Source organism: Prionailurus viverrinus, chromosome C2 (assembly GCF_022837055.1).
Source record: "Prionailurus viverrinus isolate Anna chromosome C2, UM_Priviv_1.0, whole genome shotgun sequence".
In the NCBI taxonomy this organism is placed as follows: domain Eukaryota; kingdom Metazoa; phylum Chordata; class Mammalia; order Carnivora; family Felidae; genus Prionailurus; species Prionailurus viverrinus.
In genome coordinates, this window is record NC_062569.1 from 45,667,753 (window position 1) to 45,685,616 (window position 17,864).

Here is a 17,864-nt window from a genome sequence, read left to right on the forward strand (position 1 = left end):
GGGGTGATCTGAATATGGGAATATACCTATTTTAAGTCCCAGAAAGACCAATTCCTGGGTATCAACAAATTAACATTCTGATTTTCTACTGATCCTTTCTTGAGTGTGTTTAGAATTTGCTTGAGCCTTGTGGAGCCTTAAACAGCTCTGAGTAAGCTAACAAAATAATACTCTGGTGCTGAAAAGCTGAGTATGTGACCCTGATCATTAGTGACCTAAATTTATGTGTCACCCCCCCAACCCCCCCCCCCCAATCAACCAGTAGGCCTTTTTTTTTTTTTTTTTTTTTGTAAATGCAGTGACAACCATTGGCAGGTGAATGAATGAAGCCATGGGTTTAGCTTTGTAATTCAAAACTCTCTTATCTCATCCTTTGATTTTTCAGTCCCCAGATTTCTTTTTTCTATGTTATTGTCTCTCCTGACACTTTCATTTCTCTAGCAACTAAGTGTTTTGGGGGTGTATCCATGCTTTTCTCAAGTTGTCTTTACTTTTCTTCTTTACTTCTTCACCTTCCTCCTGTTTTATGACTTTTATGACTTTTTGGTTTTTTAATTTGGAAACTCAACTGCCTCCTCAGTGATCCAATTAAGGTCTCCTATGTTACAGGTTCACTAGTGCTGAAATGTTCCTTAGAGCTGGGCTGACCAATGTGGTAGTCACTGGCCACATGTGACTACTGAACACATGAAATTGGCTGGTCTGAAATGAGAAGTGCTTGGGGCACCTGGCTGGCTCAGTGGGAGGAGTGTGTGACTGTTGATCTTGGGATTGTGAGTTTGAGCCCCACACTGGATGTAGAGATTACTAAAACTAACTAACTAAACGAAATGAGATGTGCTTTAAGTGTAAAATGCATACCAAGTTTCTAAGACTTAGGATAAGGAAAGTATGTAAAATATCTCATTAACACATTAAAAAATGATCAGTATTTTGGCTACATTGGGTTACAGCAAATGGATTCTTTCTTAAAATTTTTTTTAATGTTTATTTATGTTTTGAGAGAGAGACAGACAGAGCACGGGTAGGGGAAGGGCAGAGAGAGAGGGAGACACAGAATCTGAAGCAGGCTCCAGGCTCTGAGCTGTCAGCACAGAGCCCGATGTGGGGCTCCAGCTCACCAACCACGAGGTCATGACCTGAGCTGAAGTTGGACACTTAACCGACTGACCCACACAGGCACCCCAAAGCAAATGTATTCTTAAAATTAATTTCACCTATTTCTTTTTACCTGTATAACGTGGCTACTAAACAATGTAAAAGTACATATTTGGCTAGCAATATAATTCCATTGGCATTGCTGCCTTAGGGAGTCACAATGTCTGTATTCTCTACATATCTACAAGTGGCCTAAGGACTATATGAAAAATTCCATTTGGTCGGAATATCCCAAAATTAACCCTCTATTTCTCTTTTCTCTATCCTGACCCACCTTCTCAAGTCATTCTCGTTTCTCCTTTTCTTTAAGAGGCCAAAAGAAGGGGGAGAGTTTTCTTTTTTGAATCAGAAGTAGGCACAACACAAATACATTTAAATGTAATGGGGATATAAGGAAAACTGAAAGTAAGCAAGACTGCCTGTAGACAAACTGTTAACAAAACACAGTAATATATACACCTGGACAAGCATCAGTCCCATGGGGAAACCCAGCAACTGTAATTACTTCACCTACAGGCACTACACTGAGAATTGTTTCTTTCCACTTGAGTGGAAGCATGCTCTATACCAGAGCAAGCTGTCAGGAGTTTTGCCTCTCTTACACCCGATCTGTCTTCCGAGGCTCACTTTTATACGTGTTATGTAAATGATAATTAATACATGGAACACACTGACAATAATGAGCAGAGGTTGGAGAGTCAGAGGGATCTAGGTTTGATCCTGGCTTTGCCACTTGCTAATTCAATGGTCTTGTGCCAGGAACTTCACCTCTGGAGCCTCACCTGCTAATCTGTAAAATAGGGAAAATGGGACCACAGCTTTCTGGTGGATCAACACCTTGCCTCTGCTCCTAACCATTTTCCACTCTTATTTAGTAGAAACCTGCTCTAAAATACGACTGTATGTTGCCTTTTGCCAGAGACATTTTATTCCTCACCTCAAACCTTGTGAAAAGAGCTTTGAGGGGACCACTGGCCTTGGCATTTGACATTTGAACCAGTGCAGTTTGTATGAACTTCAGCAATTGGGAGAACATTCAAGGTGAAGAAGTGTGGCTTGCAGGATATGTCCATGGTGGGTAAGGAGAGGAAGCTGGTGAGAAAATGCCTACACTAGAATATGTGGAGGCAAAGACATCTATGTATTTTTTGCAGACCAAATGTAGAGAGAGAAAGCCAGCCATGAGCTGTCTTAAAGGGACTGTCCAATACTACAAAGGGAGTCCCAGCTGTGAGGGACTCCTTGCAGAACTCTGAAACTGGGGCTTGCAGAAGGGACATTATCAGTTAAGGAGGTTTCTGAGGATGACGGATCTTTGAGGAGGCCTAGGTCGTGACCTAGGAAAAAGGGTCAGCTTTTAAACACTTGCCAACCCACAAAAGCAGCCCTAGAAACTGAGTTTCATACTTGGAGGATTAAGTCCTATATGCTTAAAATGGTATATAATTACTCCTTCTCTGGCCACATTTCAATCCCTTTCTTTCTCCAGGTGTACTAAATCTCCTCAGGTGCCTGAACTCACTTCTGGCTAGGCTGAGGTCTAGACTCGGACCTGTCTGGGGAGCATCTGGTTTTCTGAGTAATTCCTGTTCTGTGCAAACTGTTCGCAGGCCCAGGAGGTCATTAGCCAATTAAAGATAAGACACCCCTTACTGGAACAGCAAGCAAATGAAACTCACCTTATTCAATAAGAATTTGTGTCTATCTGCTGTATTAAACACGACCAAGATGGGAAATTCATGCACAGTGTAGATCACGGTGGCTTCCACGTTAACTGGCCTTAGCTTAAAGACTAACTTGACTGGAAGGAGAGCAAGAGGATAAGGTGGGGATGGGAGAACAAGACGATTCTGTGACATATCTAAGTGTGTGGCAGTAAATGATGAGCTATTAAAATGAGAATTAAGTGCTGAGGACCCTGACGGGACCGAAGGATCATCCTGTGCCTCAAGAGTTTGGGCTGAGCTTCATACAGGAGTCTGGACTGTAAGGACTGTCCCCGGGTGGCTATTGGAAACTGAAGCCCCTGGGAATTCCATGCTTAGAAATAGGAATGAGGACTAACTGGGGTGAGGGATGAAGGAGGAAAAACTGGATTGGTGGATGGGGCTGGATCATGAAGAACACAAGTGCCAGGATGATGGAGCCAAAATGCCCATGGGAAGTCCATGTAGTGAAAGAATGATTTTTGAGTTAGTGTTCAGTGCATTAAAGCTTTTTTTTTCCCGTCCATGCCAGATTGTCTCAAGACAATGGAATTAGGGAGACAAGGACTCTTTTTCACAAACACTTGGGACACATTACTAACACATTTTGACTTTAAAATAAAATCTTTAGGGGAAGCCTGGGTAGTTCAGTCAGTTAGGCATCCAACTTCAGCTCAAGTCATGATCTCACAGCTCAGGAGCTTGAGCCCCTTGTGAGGCTCTGTGCTGACAGCTCAGAGCCTGGAGCCTGCTTTGGATTGTGTGTCTCCCCCTCTCTCTGCCCCTCCCCTGCTCGCTGGCTCTCAAAATTAAACATACATTTAAGAAAATTAAAAAAAATAAAATCTTTACGGTTAGATACAATTTTGAGCGCTTCAAAAGTTTTTCCTCTGTGGAGGCAAGGTGGAGACTCTTGCCTAGGTATTGCAAGGGAGGAATTTAGGTTACATTTTCTGTCAGAGGAGCACATCAGCATAAGGTATCCCTAAAGTAGCACTGGGGAGCTATCCAGCCACATACCTACTCATCCACCCACCTACTCACTATCATCTATTCCACCAGCCAACAAACATTTTTTTTGTTTTTGTTTTTTGAGTGCCCTGCATGTGGTGTTCCCTGCTGTGTTCCTAAGTTGCAATGATGAATGACACGGTTCTCTCTATTGTATGTCAACGAGTTGGGGTGGGGTAAATGGAGGAAAAATTGCAAAACTTTGATAACAGTCACAGCTGGGAGATGAGTACTTGGGGGTTCATTATACCAATTCTCCTGCTTTTTGGTGTCTTTGATGATTTTCCTAATAAAGTTAGATAGCTGTCCTGTTTCTCAAGAAAGGAAGTTAGAGTTGATAGATGCCTTTATCACAAGGGCAAGTTCAGCTTTGAAGTTACACCCAGGGTATTAGGAAGAAAGACCCTTGGAGCAGGGTGCAGAAAGTGGTCAAGAAATGCCTCCTGGTGGAGGGTAACTGTTCTCTACCAGTCCGCACTCACATTGAGTAAAAGACACCCAAAACCATAGGCCTGCCTTGACTTTAGGCTGAGCGGAGAAGGGCTACGAGATCGGGGTCAGGAGTGAGAAACTGGCCTCTACCACATACCATCCCCTCATCTACCTTTTCTTCTTTCCCTTTTGCTTCAAGTCAGCTAAGTAGATATTTGGATTTTTTGGGCAACACCTGAGCACCCACTATATGCCAGGTGCTGTACCAAGGCTTTGGATTCGATTCCGCGTATACCATTTTATAGAAGATGGAACCAGAAGTCCGGAAATTCCCCAAGGTGTGGGGGACGTGACACAAGCAGGCGAGAGCACTTCAGGAACCTGGTCCTTCCAACCCCAAGTTGTGGGAAACAGGTCAGAAACTTGGGATCAGGCAGAGATAGCTTTGTGGCTTTGAACAAGTCACGGGGCCTCACTGCGTTGACTCAATTTCTCCATCTACAAAAAGGGTACGGTAAAACCTTGTAAGGTTTTGCTTTTTTCTTTAAGGATCAGAGACCTTTAAACTGTCAAGATCCTGGCACGAAGGGAGGGCTCCATAAATGGCAGCCATCATTCTTGGACAAGTGCCGGCACATCCTCCGGGCGCGCCTCCCGCGGGGTCCCTCGGGACCGGCCGGGCCCGCCCCCGAGGCTCCGGTCTCGCAGTGCTCGCGGCAGGTGGCCCAGCATCTCCGTGCCCACGCCCCGAAGCGAGCGGGGAGCGCGGGCGGGTTGGATGACCAAGGTCTCCCCTGGAGGATCGCCTCCCTCCCTCCGCACGCCCGGCGCAGGTGAGGTTTCCGGCCCAGGCCACGGGGACAGCGACCCCGGAGAGAGGTCGTGGCGGACCGCGCGGCCCACGGCCGGGAGAGGGGTCCTGCGGGCACCCCCTCCCTAGCCCAGTTTCACCCCAGGACCAACCCCGGCTCCGGGGCCCGCGGGCTGCGCGCTCTGCGGCTGCGAAAACCCGGAGAGGCGGATCGGAGCGCGCTCGCAGCCAACTCCTCCGCGGTCCGGCCGCCGAGCTGGGCATGCTCAGTGCGGCCGCCGCGCCGCCGTCCGCCAACTCGGAAGCTCGCGCTCCCGGGCCGTGGGGGCGAGAACGCCGGCGGCGGCGAGCCGGCGTCGCCCGCCGCCCCCAGACAGTGGCAAACTTCGCGGCGTCCCCGGAGCTCGCCAGGACGAGACTGATATCTCACAAATAAAAACCAGTCCAGTACCCCCATCCCAGCCCGAATCATGGAGGCTGTGGCCGCCGGAGTGCCGCCGCCGCCGCCGGCCCCTGCCCACTAGCCGGGGACCAACAGGTAAACTGTTGGGGGTGGGGTGGGTGGGAGGAGGAGCTGCGGCCGGGGGGTGGCGGCGGGCTGGAGGAGCCCGAGACGCCCGCGGGCTGGCTGCCCCCGTCGGCGCTCACAGCCCTCCCTCCTTCCCCCTTTTCCCCAGCCCCTAGAGGGGCAGCAAAGGGTTAAATCGGCCCCGCGCCACCGTGAGCACGGCCCCCTCCAGCCGCCGCGACCGCCAGCAGCGCGCCTCGGCGTCTGCCCGGAGCCGCCGAGGGGACCAGAGCCTCGGATGCGCCACCGGAGCCTGGCAGGCGTCTAGGAGGCACCGGCCGCTTACCCCAGTCCGCATCCCTGCCTCCCCCAACCCTCCAGGCCTCTCTCCCCCCGCCCCGGCCGGGTCCGCGCCCAGGTGGTGGGGTCTGCGGGGCGCGTAGCGGCGCGGGAAGGATCCCTGCTGTGGAAGAGGGGCGGGGGCGGGCTTCTCCGCAGTCTCTTCCCGGGGCTGGAGGGCCACCCTCACGTTGGGCGAGCACTCGAGCCACCCGCCTGGGCGCCAAGAAAAGTTTTTTTTTTTTTTTTTCCCCCGTGCCCTTCCCCCACCTCCCACCCCTTGTCCGGCTGGGGTGGGTTTGGGTCCATTGGTGAAAAAAGTCACACGTTCCCATCAGCTGCTCCTCCCCCTGGGGACAGGGTGGGGGGGGGGCGGCGGGAGGCAGGCGCCGCGGGAGACCCGGGCGGACCTCCAGCCGCTTCGCCGCCGCCACCGGAGCAGTGCGTCCCGGGGCTGAAGCGCAGCCGGGTGCCCGCCGAAGACTGCCCCCATCAGTGCGTGTCTGCGTGCCGGGCAGCGGCAGCATCCAACCTGCTTTATTCCTGCCTGCAGCGCCACAGCGAGCGAGCGAGGAGGGGGAGAGAGGGAGTCTGTCTGCAAAGTGCTGCTCCCTGGTGCTCAGAGGCGGCTGCTCCAGCTCCAACTCTCATTCATTTCGCCGGTTAACATGAGAGATCATGGCCGCCTTCGGGCTTCTCAGCTATGAGCAGAGACCGCTGAAACGCCCCCGGCTCGGGCCGCCCGACGTCTACCCGCAGGACCCCAAGCAGAAGGAGGTAAGGGCGCCGGCGGCCTCCCCCGCAACTGGGGCCGTGCTCCGCAGCGCTGACCCGGGGCCAAGTTGGCCCAGCGGGCATCGCCGGCGCGGCGGGGGGAGGGTTGGGGAGGGGGGCCGGGCGGCGGGGGCCGGGCTGAGGGGCTGGGGGGACCCCGGGCGGCGGAGACCCAGCGGCTGTCAGTCGCTGCGCTCCACTGGGGCGCTCGCTCTCCGGGTGCCGGGTCGCTTCCCGGTTACCGGGCCTTGCACGGCGCCGCTGGGTGCTTCACCGGGTTCCTCCTTGCCGAAACCCTCTTGCTTGCTCTCCCCCGCTTCTGACTGCTTTATTTTTCTCCCCGCTGCTTCGGTAAATCCGCGTAAACTTTTTGAAAAATGTTGGAATGCAGCGCATCCGACACAGGTCTTAACGTTTTGCGCCAGCTGAGCAGGGACGGTGGGGGGGGGGGTGCGGCGTGAGGGGGAGACCTTTTCTGTTCAAATTTTCCACTTGGGAGTGGAAGTCATATTTATCGAGGTGATAAATATTTAGCTCTTTGAACGTACTTCTTTCTGTATCCTCTTTTCCCTTTAAAAAATCAATATCAAGGGGAACCTGATTTTCGTCCCTAGAGGCGATTGGTTTAATTGCTGGAGGCTGTTTTGTATACGTAAAAGCAGACGGGTTACCTTGGAAGGGAAATATGTCCCGGGGATTTCTTATTTATTTGAACGCAATTGGAGAAACCTTGACTCTTGCCTTAGGTACAGTAGCTTCAATGTCTAGAGTAACCATGACGTTTTATAACCATTTATGTGTTTGTCAGTAGTTAACAAGTAATTATGTAACAACTCTCCGGTTATAATGATCACCCTTGGCTACACAATTTGCCCAGGGATTTGCCTTTTTTTTTTTTCCTTTTTTCTTTTTAAAGATCACCTGCTACCCAGCTGTGCTTTCTGACTTTGCCAGCTGCAGCCCACCCCATCCTCTGTTTTCTTCGGCTAAAAACGAAGTGAGCACATTGCAGAACTTCTTTCTGGGAATCTGAAAACTCTCTATTAAAAGTTTGGAGGCCCACTGACATCACAGAAGCAGCTTTGTAAAGAAGGCGAGGAGGGGTCCTTAAGACTTCCTTTTTGATAAACGTATCTATTTCAGTAATAAAGGAAGAATGCTTGCTCTGGTTAAACTTCTGTTAATGTTTCTGAAAAATAAGGAGTGGCAATTCCTTTTAGAGGCATAAGCACATTAAGTATGTTTGAGAATCCTTGGAGTAAATCAGTTTGAAGCTGGGAAGGTTTTACAGGTGGTTCTCAGTTGAGGCTTAACACTAAGGATGGTTTGATGAGATCTGGCCGATTCTTCCGCTCCCTGTTCTCCCTGGGGGCTACTCCCACCCGGAATAAAGTTAAGTGTTAAGGACTACAAGTAACAGACACTAAGAGCCAACTGTGATGAAAATTAGTAACTTAAAAAAAGATCAGTGCCAGGAAATTTTTAAAGTTTTGGTGGGGACAGGAATACTGATTGGCTGATCTTTCTCATCTTGTAATTAATGTCTTGCCACATTTTCCAGAAGGCAGTGTAATTAATAGCATCTCTCTAGTTACGGCCTGGTCGTCTGGGATGCCATGTGGGCGTGTTAAGTGTTTATTCCTCAGGTCAGTGCTCATTTAGGATTGGGGCCCTGTGATTCTGGAAAAAATAAAATTTTGGATTTTAGGATTTTACAACATTTCATGGCATTCTAAAACTGGAAGTGACCTTAGAGTCTATTTTATGTAACTTCCTTTTGACAAAGTGAAACTGAGGCCCAAGAAGGTTTGCCTGACTTAATCAAGGTGTATGATAGAGAAGCAGAGGATTTGGACCACCAAACCAGTCTTGTGTCAAGACTGATACTGTGTTAATGATTTATGCTAAATTGTGTGGTTCTGATATTACTCCCTTTCCCCCAAGACAGCCAATATTTCATCTCTCTGGAACAGAGTCAGAGTTACATGTGACTGTAGCCAAATTTGAGTACAATATGGAACAGGTGCTTGGCTGTTCTTGCGTGGTGGTGTGGTGAACAGTGCTTCATAGGCTGCAGTTACTTATGTACTGACTCAAGATTTTTACCCTATCCCTGTATCACCTGTACTTTTATTCTAATATTTTCTTTAAGTTAATTTTTAAGAAACTTTTTTGTTTTCTAGGCAGCAATACGCATGAAGCCATGGATTCGCATATACATATATAATGCAAAATTTGTAATCAAATTGTTATATGTAGACATTAAATTTTTATTTGCTGGGTATTCAATAGATGATTGTACATAATAAAACAAGCCTTATGACTATTGAAACTTCTAAAAGTTTATCTCTGCATTTGAGACCGTTGCTGTGTTTCATCAGAGATATGTGTGTCACGCTGTGGGAAGTGCTGATTTAATGAAGGAAGTATGGGCTTCCAACTTGGGCAGACCTGGATTTGGGTTCCGGTTCAGCCTCTTTGCAGTTGTGTGGCCTTGGGCAAGTTGCATAACTTCTCATTTGTAAATTAGTATAATTGTTCTATTCAGAAAACCTTCAAAACCCTGGCTACATTTGTGTGAGAAAAACCCTCCTCCTGGTGGAAGCTATTCTCATTACTATAGCTGTAACTTTTATTATTGTTAACGAGTGGTGGTAGTGTTCTGGAGAACAGCTCCTGGGAGATATGATGGAACCCTTGAATGAAGGTCCCCTAAGGAGAAGGAGGGTCGGGTGGGGAGAGCTGGAGGCTTTAACCTGCTTGATTGAGAGCTTGCCTGTGCATCAGCATTCCACAGGACTTTATTCTGTGTTGTGTTATAGTACTTTGTCTTTTGGAAACCGATTGTCCTCAAGCCTTGAGACAGAATCGGAAAACTGAGAGTCATCCTTGATTTCCCCTTCTTCCTTATCCTCCATAACTCATCTATCAGGACATCTTGTCTGGTCCAGTTTCCAAATATATTTCCAATCCATCTGCTCCCGAGTTTCACTAATATGCTCGACTTCCTTTCTGCTTCAGGCTTACTTTTCTCTGCTCCTGGGCTCATACACACGGTGATCGGTCTGCCTGGACACTTGTCTGCCCATCCATTCCTAACCACCCCCCCACCCCCCACCCCCGCTTCCTCCTTGCTCTTCTCACTTTAGCCTGTGGTTAGGAGGGTAGGCTCTGGAGCCCGTCTGGCTGGGTTTGAAACCTGGCTCTGCTATTTACAGACTCCATATTCTCCCCATGCCTCAATATCCCCTCTTGTAGAGTGGGGATGCGAATATGCTGTCTACTCCATAGTGCTGTTGGAAGATGACATGGGTAATGGCACGTAAAGAATTTAGACTAGAGTCCGGCATAGATTTGACACCCAAATACAGTCAGAGTCTGCCTCTTCTTCATCTTTCAGGTCTCAGCCCAGTGACCTTCTCAGAGGCCTTTTTGGTATAAGCATGTAGTTTGTAATTTTGCATTTATTTGTATGCTGCCATTCCCCACTAAAGGGTCAATTTCTTGAGGGCACGGATGAGGGCTGTTTTAAGCATCACTAAAGTACCTGGCACCTAGTGTAGGATCCTCGGATCCTGAGGGCATGCATTCTTGGAATGTATGAATGAAAGTGGGAATGAATGAATAAAAAGAGGAAATCTGGTGATTGAGGGGTGTTAGGGACAGTCTAGTTTAACGGAGAAATTATCCTTGACTCCTAACCTTGGGGGTGACAAGGCTGAAAGCTAAATTAAACCCTCTTAGAAGTAGGAAGGAAGAGGAGTTTACCCTGGGGTGGAAGAGGCCAAAACAGCTGAATAGTGTTTTCAGGAAGTCAAATTAGTGAGAAAAACAGTTTGGGTCAGTCGTGAGATTTCCAGGCATGAAGACCCGTAGAGTGCCCCCCCCCCCTCCTCGGCAGGGGAGATTGGGGTGCGGTGGGAACGGTCTGGTGTGCAGTGCAGAGACTGCCCAAGGACAAGTACAGTAAAACTTGGGGAAGGAGCAGGGAGTTAACGAAGGTGGGTGGTGGGTGGTGTCTGCATGTGGATAGCCCAGAACAGCTGTTCTCAAACTTGACCTCTCCTGATCACCTGTAGGGGCTTGTTACAAACTGATGGCTGGGTTTTTCCGATCCTGTAGTTCTGAGCCAGGGCTCAACAAGATGCCTGGTGCTCTGATGGCTGCTGGTCCAGTCCCCGCTCTGGACCCTGACCCAGAGCGATGACATCCACTTCTGCAGAGGCTAAAGAGTTCTGCCTGATGCAGGTAGGGCAGGACTAGGCATCTGGTATGGCTAACGTTGCGGGAGTTTGGTTTAGCAGCCGGCTCAGCCGGGGTCTGGTGGGCTTTTCTCAGAAGTCGTGTCCTTTCGTACATCAAAGACAAGTCAGGAAGTCTCAGTCCCCCTCCAATGGCTTTCCATTACGCTTGGAATAAAACACAGACTCCTGACCTAGGCCTTCAAGGCCCTACCATCTGGTCCTTGCTCACTTCTGCAACCACTGCCGGTAGCTAAACCACCTGGCTTTGAGTTCTGGCCTCGTCACTTACTACCTTTTTGACTCCAGTCTCATTTGTGGAATGGGTTTCATGTTTGTTCCTACTACATGGGGTTGTTGGAAAGATAAAATGAGATTTGAACCATGTCTGGCACATAGTGCACAGTTCAGGCCACTACTATTGGGATTACCTCTCCCTTTTTAAAGGATCCCAGGACTTCCAGTGTATTTATAATATCCATAAGACCCTGCCCTTTGAGATCTGGCCTCTAGGCTTTGAGTCACCCCTTCCTGACTTGCTCATTCTCCCCTTGGCCGTGCAGTGGGACCACATGGGTGGGCTCTCTCCTTCCAACAGGCTCAAGTCTTTTGTGTCTATGTTCCTGTCCCTGACTACCCCTGCAATCGTGTTTCCTGTCATTTGGCTCTTAGAGACTCCCTCCTTGTAACCCATCTTTGCTCATCCTTGCTAGCCCATTATCTCGTGTTAATAGGTTTTGCAGTGCTGGTTACTGTCTGAAATGGTTGCTGATTTTCTCCATGGTCTTCCACATGAGAAGTAGACTGCATGAGAGTGGAGTCTTGTCTGTGATGTTTACAGTTTTGAGCTGCATAGTGCCTGGCATTAGACTAGGTGCTTAGTAAATAGTTCTTACAGAAATTAATAAAATGCAGAAGGAATTTTTTTTTTTAACGTTTATTTATTTTTGAGACAGAGAGAGACAGAGCATGAACAGGGGAGGGGCAGAGAGAGAGAGGGAGGGAGACACAGAATCTGAAGCAGGCTTGAGACTCCGAGCTGTCAGCACAGAGCCCGACGCGGGGCTCGAGCTCATGGACCGTGAGATCATGACCTGAGCCGAAGTCGGACGCTTAACTGACTGAGCCACCCAGGCGCCCCAGAAAGAACTCTTAACAAGCAGTTGTATTTATAACATCTAACTGCCCCAATGCTTGTTTTATTTTGGCAAACCCTGCTTGCTTGTTAGCATGTAAAACTCTTAAAACACATTAAATGGTTATTGTAAAGACAGCTGGGGAGGTGGGGGTGAGGGGAGGTGAAAATGTGTTTCTTTATAATCTATGAGAGGGAGGATGTTGATGAAGTTGCCTAGGAAGAGAGGACAGGTTGACCAGTTGCCTGGGGGACCATAAGAGAAGGTTAGGGGAAAAGCTTCCTCCTGAGATTAATTGGCTGCCTGCATGGCCCCATCATAGACCTCCCTGAATACCAGTGTTCTGGGAGGAATATCTGTATGTTTAACTCTGGTCTCATGAGACTCTTAGGCCAGAATCAGTGTAGGAAACACTGGGCCAGAGGCCCTGCTGCTTCCTGCTACTTACAGAAGTTTTGCTACCCAAACTTTGTGGCCAAAGAGTAGGAACCCATGTGGCTGTCATTTCTCAGTGTCTGCTAACACCTGCAGCAGAATCGTCAAAGATGCTTGTTAAACATGCAGATAAAATGCCCCACCTAAGACTTGCTGAGTCAGAATTTCTGGGAAGGAAGCTGAGGAATTTGCATTTTAAACAAGCTTTCCAGGTGATTCCTAAGTATATTGTTTGAGAACAGTTGCTTTAGTTTGTGTGTTTATCTGTAGAAAATGTTGTAAACCAGATCCCCTCATTTACTACCTGCTTCCCACTATTTCATGTCTTAGAATCTTTAGACAAATATACCACTTGAAGTATTAATACCTTTTGATAGAAAATAGTGAGAATGAGTTTAGCCACTACCCTCCTCTACCCCCAAAGTTCTGTTCTAATGACCATGGTTTCCAGCATAGGCTTGTTTCCTATCTGCTGTACACGGTTTATAGCAGAGTGGAATGCCCTGCCTTGCCCTTGAAGTATCCACAGCCCCCTCCTGTGTGCACTTGGCTAAACTGGGGCATAGGGGAGCAGGTCTTGCTTTGTCCATGAGGATGTTCTTTGACCTTGTTCGGGGCAGCGGAGTTTTATGTTTGACTGTGGGCCTGGACTCTAAACTGGGCTCTTTAGGGACTCATGTAAAACCATTAATTTCTGGTGCAGCCACTGTCCGTTGTTAGCCTGTCGGGTTTTTCACTTAGGCTGGTGACTGTGGTGATGACATGTGAAGTTCAAGGACCACAAAGTGAGGTCTGGAAGGCAAACTGTGTTGGGTGGGCACTAGGTAGGAGAGGATGAGGATGAACAGAGTCCTAGGATTGTAGTTGAGCAGGTGCCTTTTGTAGGTGTGTGCATATACACATGAAAACAAAGCAGAAGCAGGAGGGAGTAAGTGGAAGTGGAAACTACCAAGAATTGTGATGTATTTCTTCTGCACTTCTCCCTTAATGAAGTTCTGAATCCCACTTGTGAGGCTTCTTGACAGACTAGGAAGGAAGTAGAGAAGTTGGAGGGGTCTGTAAGAATGAACACGATTAAAGTTCTCCTTAGCAGCGTTCTCTGAGTAGCGGTGAAAGGAGCTAGTTGACTTAGCCTGGGGAAAAGCTGACCTCAGGGTGTGAGTGGGGAAAGCCACGTGGAGGGAAGAAGTCCAAGGGCAGTGTGGAGGGAAGTGTCTACCTCCTACACATTCCTCCCTGAGAAGGGAACATGAAAACACTTGACTTCTAATTGTCTTTATTTAAAAAAAAAATTTTTTTTTCAACGTTTATTTATTTTTTGGGGGACAGAGAGAGACAGAGCATGAACGGGGGAGGGGCAGAGAGAGAGGGAGACACAGAATCGGAAACAGGCTCCAGGCTCTGAGCCATCAGCCCAGAGCCTGACGCGGGGCTCGAACTCACGGACCGCGAGATCGTGACCTGACTGAAGTCGGACGCCTAACCGACTGCGCCACCCGGCGCCCCTCTAATTGTCTTTAGATAATGTCTGAAGCTGGCGATGGTGAGAAGAAAGTTCATTATATTATTCTCTTTCTGTGTTTTGGGAAATTTACATAATAAAGAAAAATGTCATTATATTACAAAATAGCATGATTTCTACCTAAAAATTTATGTCTACATAATATAGAAGGATTATCACCCACGGGCAAACAGTTGTTATCTCTCAAGGATGGGATTAGAGGTGATTATTTTCTTTTTGTACTAATATTTATTCCAAACTATAAAGATAAATGTGTACTGCTGTTGTCATTGGAGGAAATGACTTAGTAATTAGGTAACTTTGGTTGGGCTTACAAGAGTGGGTCTTTGTTGTTGGTTCCAAACTAAGATAGAACTCCTTCAGCTGATGCATAGGCAGAGGGGTCTGGGAGGGTGTAGATTTATATATGTACACATCTGATGTCACCAAAAGTGTGGTGAGGTTGGGGTTAGGGCTGTTTGCGTGAGCATTCCAGCTCTGTCCACCACTTGAACTGTGTGATTTGGATTGCTGTGTCATTTTCCTCACCTATGAGTTGGGGAGAATCCCTAATCATCTAGATTGTTTTATTAATTCATTTTTTATTGAAAACTTTTAAAAAATGTTTGTTTCTTTTTAAGAGAGCGAGCAAGACAGAGCGTGAGCAAAGGAGGGGCAGAGAAAGAGGGAGACACAGAATCTGAAGCAGGCTCCAGACTCTGAACTGACAGCACAGAGCCCGGGACAGGACTTGAACTCATGAACCACAAGATCATGACCTGAGCAAAGTAGGATGCTTAACCTACTGAGCCACCTAGACGCTCCTATTTTTTTTTTTTTTTAAGTTTGTTTACTGAGAGAGAGATGCGAGGAGAGAGAGAGAATGAATCCCAAGCAGGTCCCATGCTGTCATTGCACAGCCGCACTCAGGGCTCCATCTCACAAACCATGAGATCATGACCTGAGCCCAATTCAAGATTGGGACGCTAAACTGACTGAGCCACCCAGGCACCCCTCATGTACATGTACATTGTTTTAAATGTGAGGGAGCATGGGGCACCTGGGTGGCACAGTTGGTTGAGCATCCAACTTCGGCTCAGGTCATCTCACAAAGTACATGAGTTTGAGCCCACATCAGGCTCTCAGCTGTCCCTGCAGAGCCCACTTCAGATCCTCCGTCCCCCTTGCACTGTCTCTGCCCCTCTTATGCTTGTGCTGTCTCTCAAAAATTAACCTTAAAAAAATGTGAAGGAGCATCATAAACTTAAATTGTTACCAACTGTTGAGGTATAAATTCAGTGTGGTGTACTGGAACAGGCACGTACCAACTGATGATTAAAATGTTAGGACTTTGATTAGCTGGTTCATATATTGGTAACTTGAACTCTGGCATAATGGGAGTATTTACACCAAGGAAATGGGCAAATGTTACAAGTTAGGTTTTTTTTTTTTTTTTTTTTTTTGTTTCTTTAATGTTATTCTTTGAGAGAGAGAGCGTGCACGCGTGTGCTCACACAAGCGGGGGAGGGGCAGAGAGAATCCGAAGCAGGCTCCAGGATCTCCGCTGTTGGCACAGAGCCAGATGCGGGGCTCGAACTCAGAATCTTGAGATTGGCCTTAGCCAAAGTTGGACATTTAACCAACTGAGCACCCAGGCACCCCTCCCACCTCTCCATTTTTTAAAGGTAGTTGTTAAACATTTATCAGCATACTATTTGGGTGTGTTTGTACTTGGCACTTTGTTGACTACTTGATGATTATTCTCATCCTGGGATTCCCTTATCTGCTACCTACAAATTTTTTTTCAAAGCCAGACCCTCATTTACTTACCTAACCTGTCTTGCAGCTTGGAGTGAGCATATGACTTAATTTTGGCTAAAGAGAGTTAATGGAAATCTACCTTAGGACTTCTGGAGAAGAATTTTTTTCTCACTGAAAAAAGTGTAGGCACAGGAGGAGCTGACCTCTCTTAATGCTCCGATAGCTCCTTAGTTTTCTATCTTTGGGAAAGTAATTAAAGGGTATGATTGTTGGAGCTAGGGCATCTGTCTTGTGACCATGAGGCAACAAGCCTAGGAATGAAAAGCCAACACATGAGGAGGCAGTTGAGTGGCTTTATGAAATTGTGAAGCTACTGAACTGACTTGAGGACCACCTCTCCCTGGACTTGTTAAGTAATCAATCAAGCCATTATGGACCAGTTGTCAATTTGCTGCAGCTAAAAGCATTCTCATGTTGTCATGGTAGTTTTCATTTATATATTGGCACCTGGAATAATTACAGTGTGAGCCCTTCCTTTTGTTTGTTTATTATTTATTTTCTCTCTCTCCAGAGAATGCTCATCCCCAAAGTCTCCTACTCTCTGGCTTAATGGGTATATATAGCAAGGGACAGAGAGCGCCTGTGTCTTGTCTGTTAGGCAGTAAGTTTTGCCCCATGCCTATCAGAAGCTTAGAGGAAGTGGAAATGGCTTCTTCATTTATTTCCATCTGTGTCAGAAAGTGTTTAGGCAGAAGGAAGAGCCCTGACCTCTTGTTTGGAGGGAAAGATTCTATGGATCTATAGCATTTTGGGGGGAAACATGTTTAGAGCTAGAAGGGAACTTAGAGATGGGTTGCTCTCATTTAATAGAAAAGGAAATTGAGTCCCAGGGAGGTTAAAGTGACTTGTTAAGGCAGATCTGGGCCAAGCACTTGTGTGCCCTGATTTGTTCTTGCAACTTTTCTTGGCCTCCCTTAGGTACACAGTCTTTGCTTCTGGTAAACACCCTCACGTTGTCCTGGCAATGAAAATTACTCTGCATTTGGGGGCACCTAGTATCTCTGTGAGAGCTGGGGACTGTTTAGTTCACCATTTGATCTTAGAGCTTGCCAGAATGTTTACTGGGGTCTCTGGGCAGAGAGAAGAATACTCTGAAAGTTCAGACACTCTGTGTTTTTTGGTGGAAGTTTCCCAGCGTATCTATGGCCTCTGGTGTAGATGGCTCTGGCATTGGCATTGATGGGCTCTGCGTGTTCTTGGCTGAGATACTCTTATTTCTGGGTAAGCTCTCTTAGAGATATAGACAGGTGTACCAGTTGCCTGCTTCCAGGGAGCAAACTTGTGTTCTATATAAATGGATCCCCCTTAGTTATGACCTGCTGTGGCCCTGAGGAGAATTTCACCCTCTCGGTTTTATTTTCCATGTTTTGAGGGAAGCGTTGCTGTATATATATGCATGCCAAACAAATTGAACCATTATTATTGAGCACTTTGTAGGCCCTTTGCCAGCCGGGAGGGTAGGGCCTAAAACTTCTTTCCTATGTCCCCGGCTTTGAACACAGCACCTGGCCCCTACCTAGGACTCAAACTTTTTTTCTATGAGTAAATGGGACAATAAACAAATGGTAGGAGCATTGGTCCTGGACCCCCAAAGACTTCAGTATAGGGTAGTGGTTTTCATTTGAGAGTGATTCCCCCTCCCCCTAGGGGAAATTGGTAGTATCTGCAGAACTTTGGGTTGTTATAACTCTGTGTGGTCAAGTGCATATATATACATGCTGCTACTGACATCTAGTAGGTAGAAGCCAGGATTGTTTGTGACCTTCTCTAATACTTTGCCCCCACCAAGGATTATCTGGCCTTAAATGTCAGTAGTTCCAAGGCTGAGAAACCCTGGTCTACAGGAGGTGATAGACCTGTAACTCAGGAATACAATGTTTCAGATACTCTTTGAGAGGAATGTACAAAGTCCTGTGGAAACAGGTGGGAGTGACTCATTTTTTTTTTTTTTTTTTTTTTTTTTTGATGGGACCTACTATAGGAGATTTTTG

The 17,864-nt window shown here is 47.4% G+C and overlaps 1 protein-coding gene across 20 annotated transcripts in view; it reads left to right on the forward strand.

Annotated features, from left to right (window-relative positions):
* The window catches only part of MED12L (mediator complex subunit 12L), a 699,797-nt gene that overhangs the window by 356,451 nt on the left and 325,482 nt on the right, over positions 1-17,864 (forward strand). For 14 of the 20 annotated variants that reach the window (XR_007155629.1, XR_007155628.1, XM_047875167.1 and 11 more), the window contains 3 exons: positions 4,507-4,721; positions 4,857-5,656; positions 5,796-6,742. Coding sequence is in view for 18 of the 20 variants with exons in the window: in XM_047875167.1 (XP_047731123.1) it covers positions 6,644-6,742 (99 nt within the window). In the remaining 2 variants the exon portion in view is untranslated. Of the gene's footprint in view, positions 1-3,673; positions 4,722-4,856; positions 5,657-5,694; positions 6,743-17,864 lie in introns of those variants that run through there. The other 6 variants (XM_047875175.1, XM_047875166.1, XM_047875171.1 and 3 more) reach the window with 6 other exon arrangements.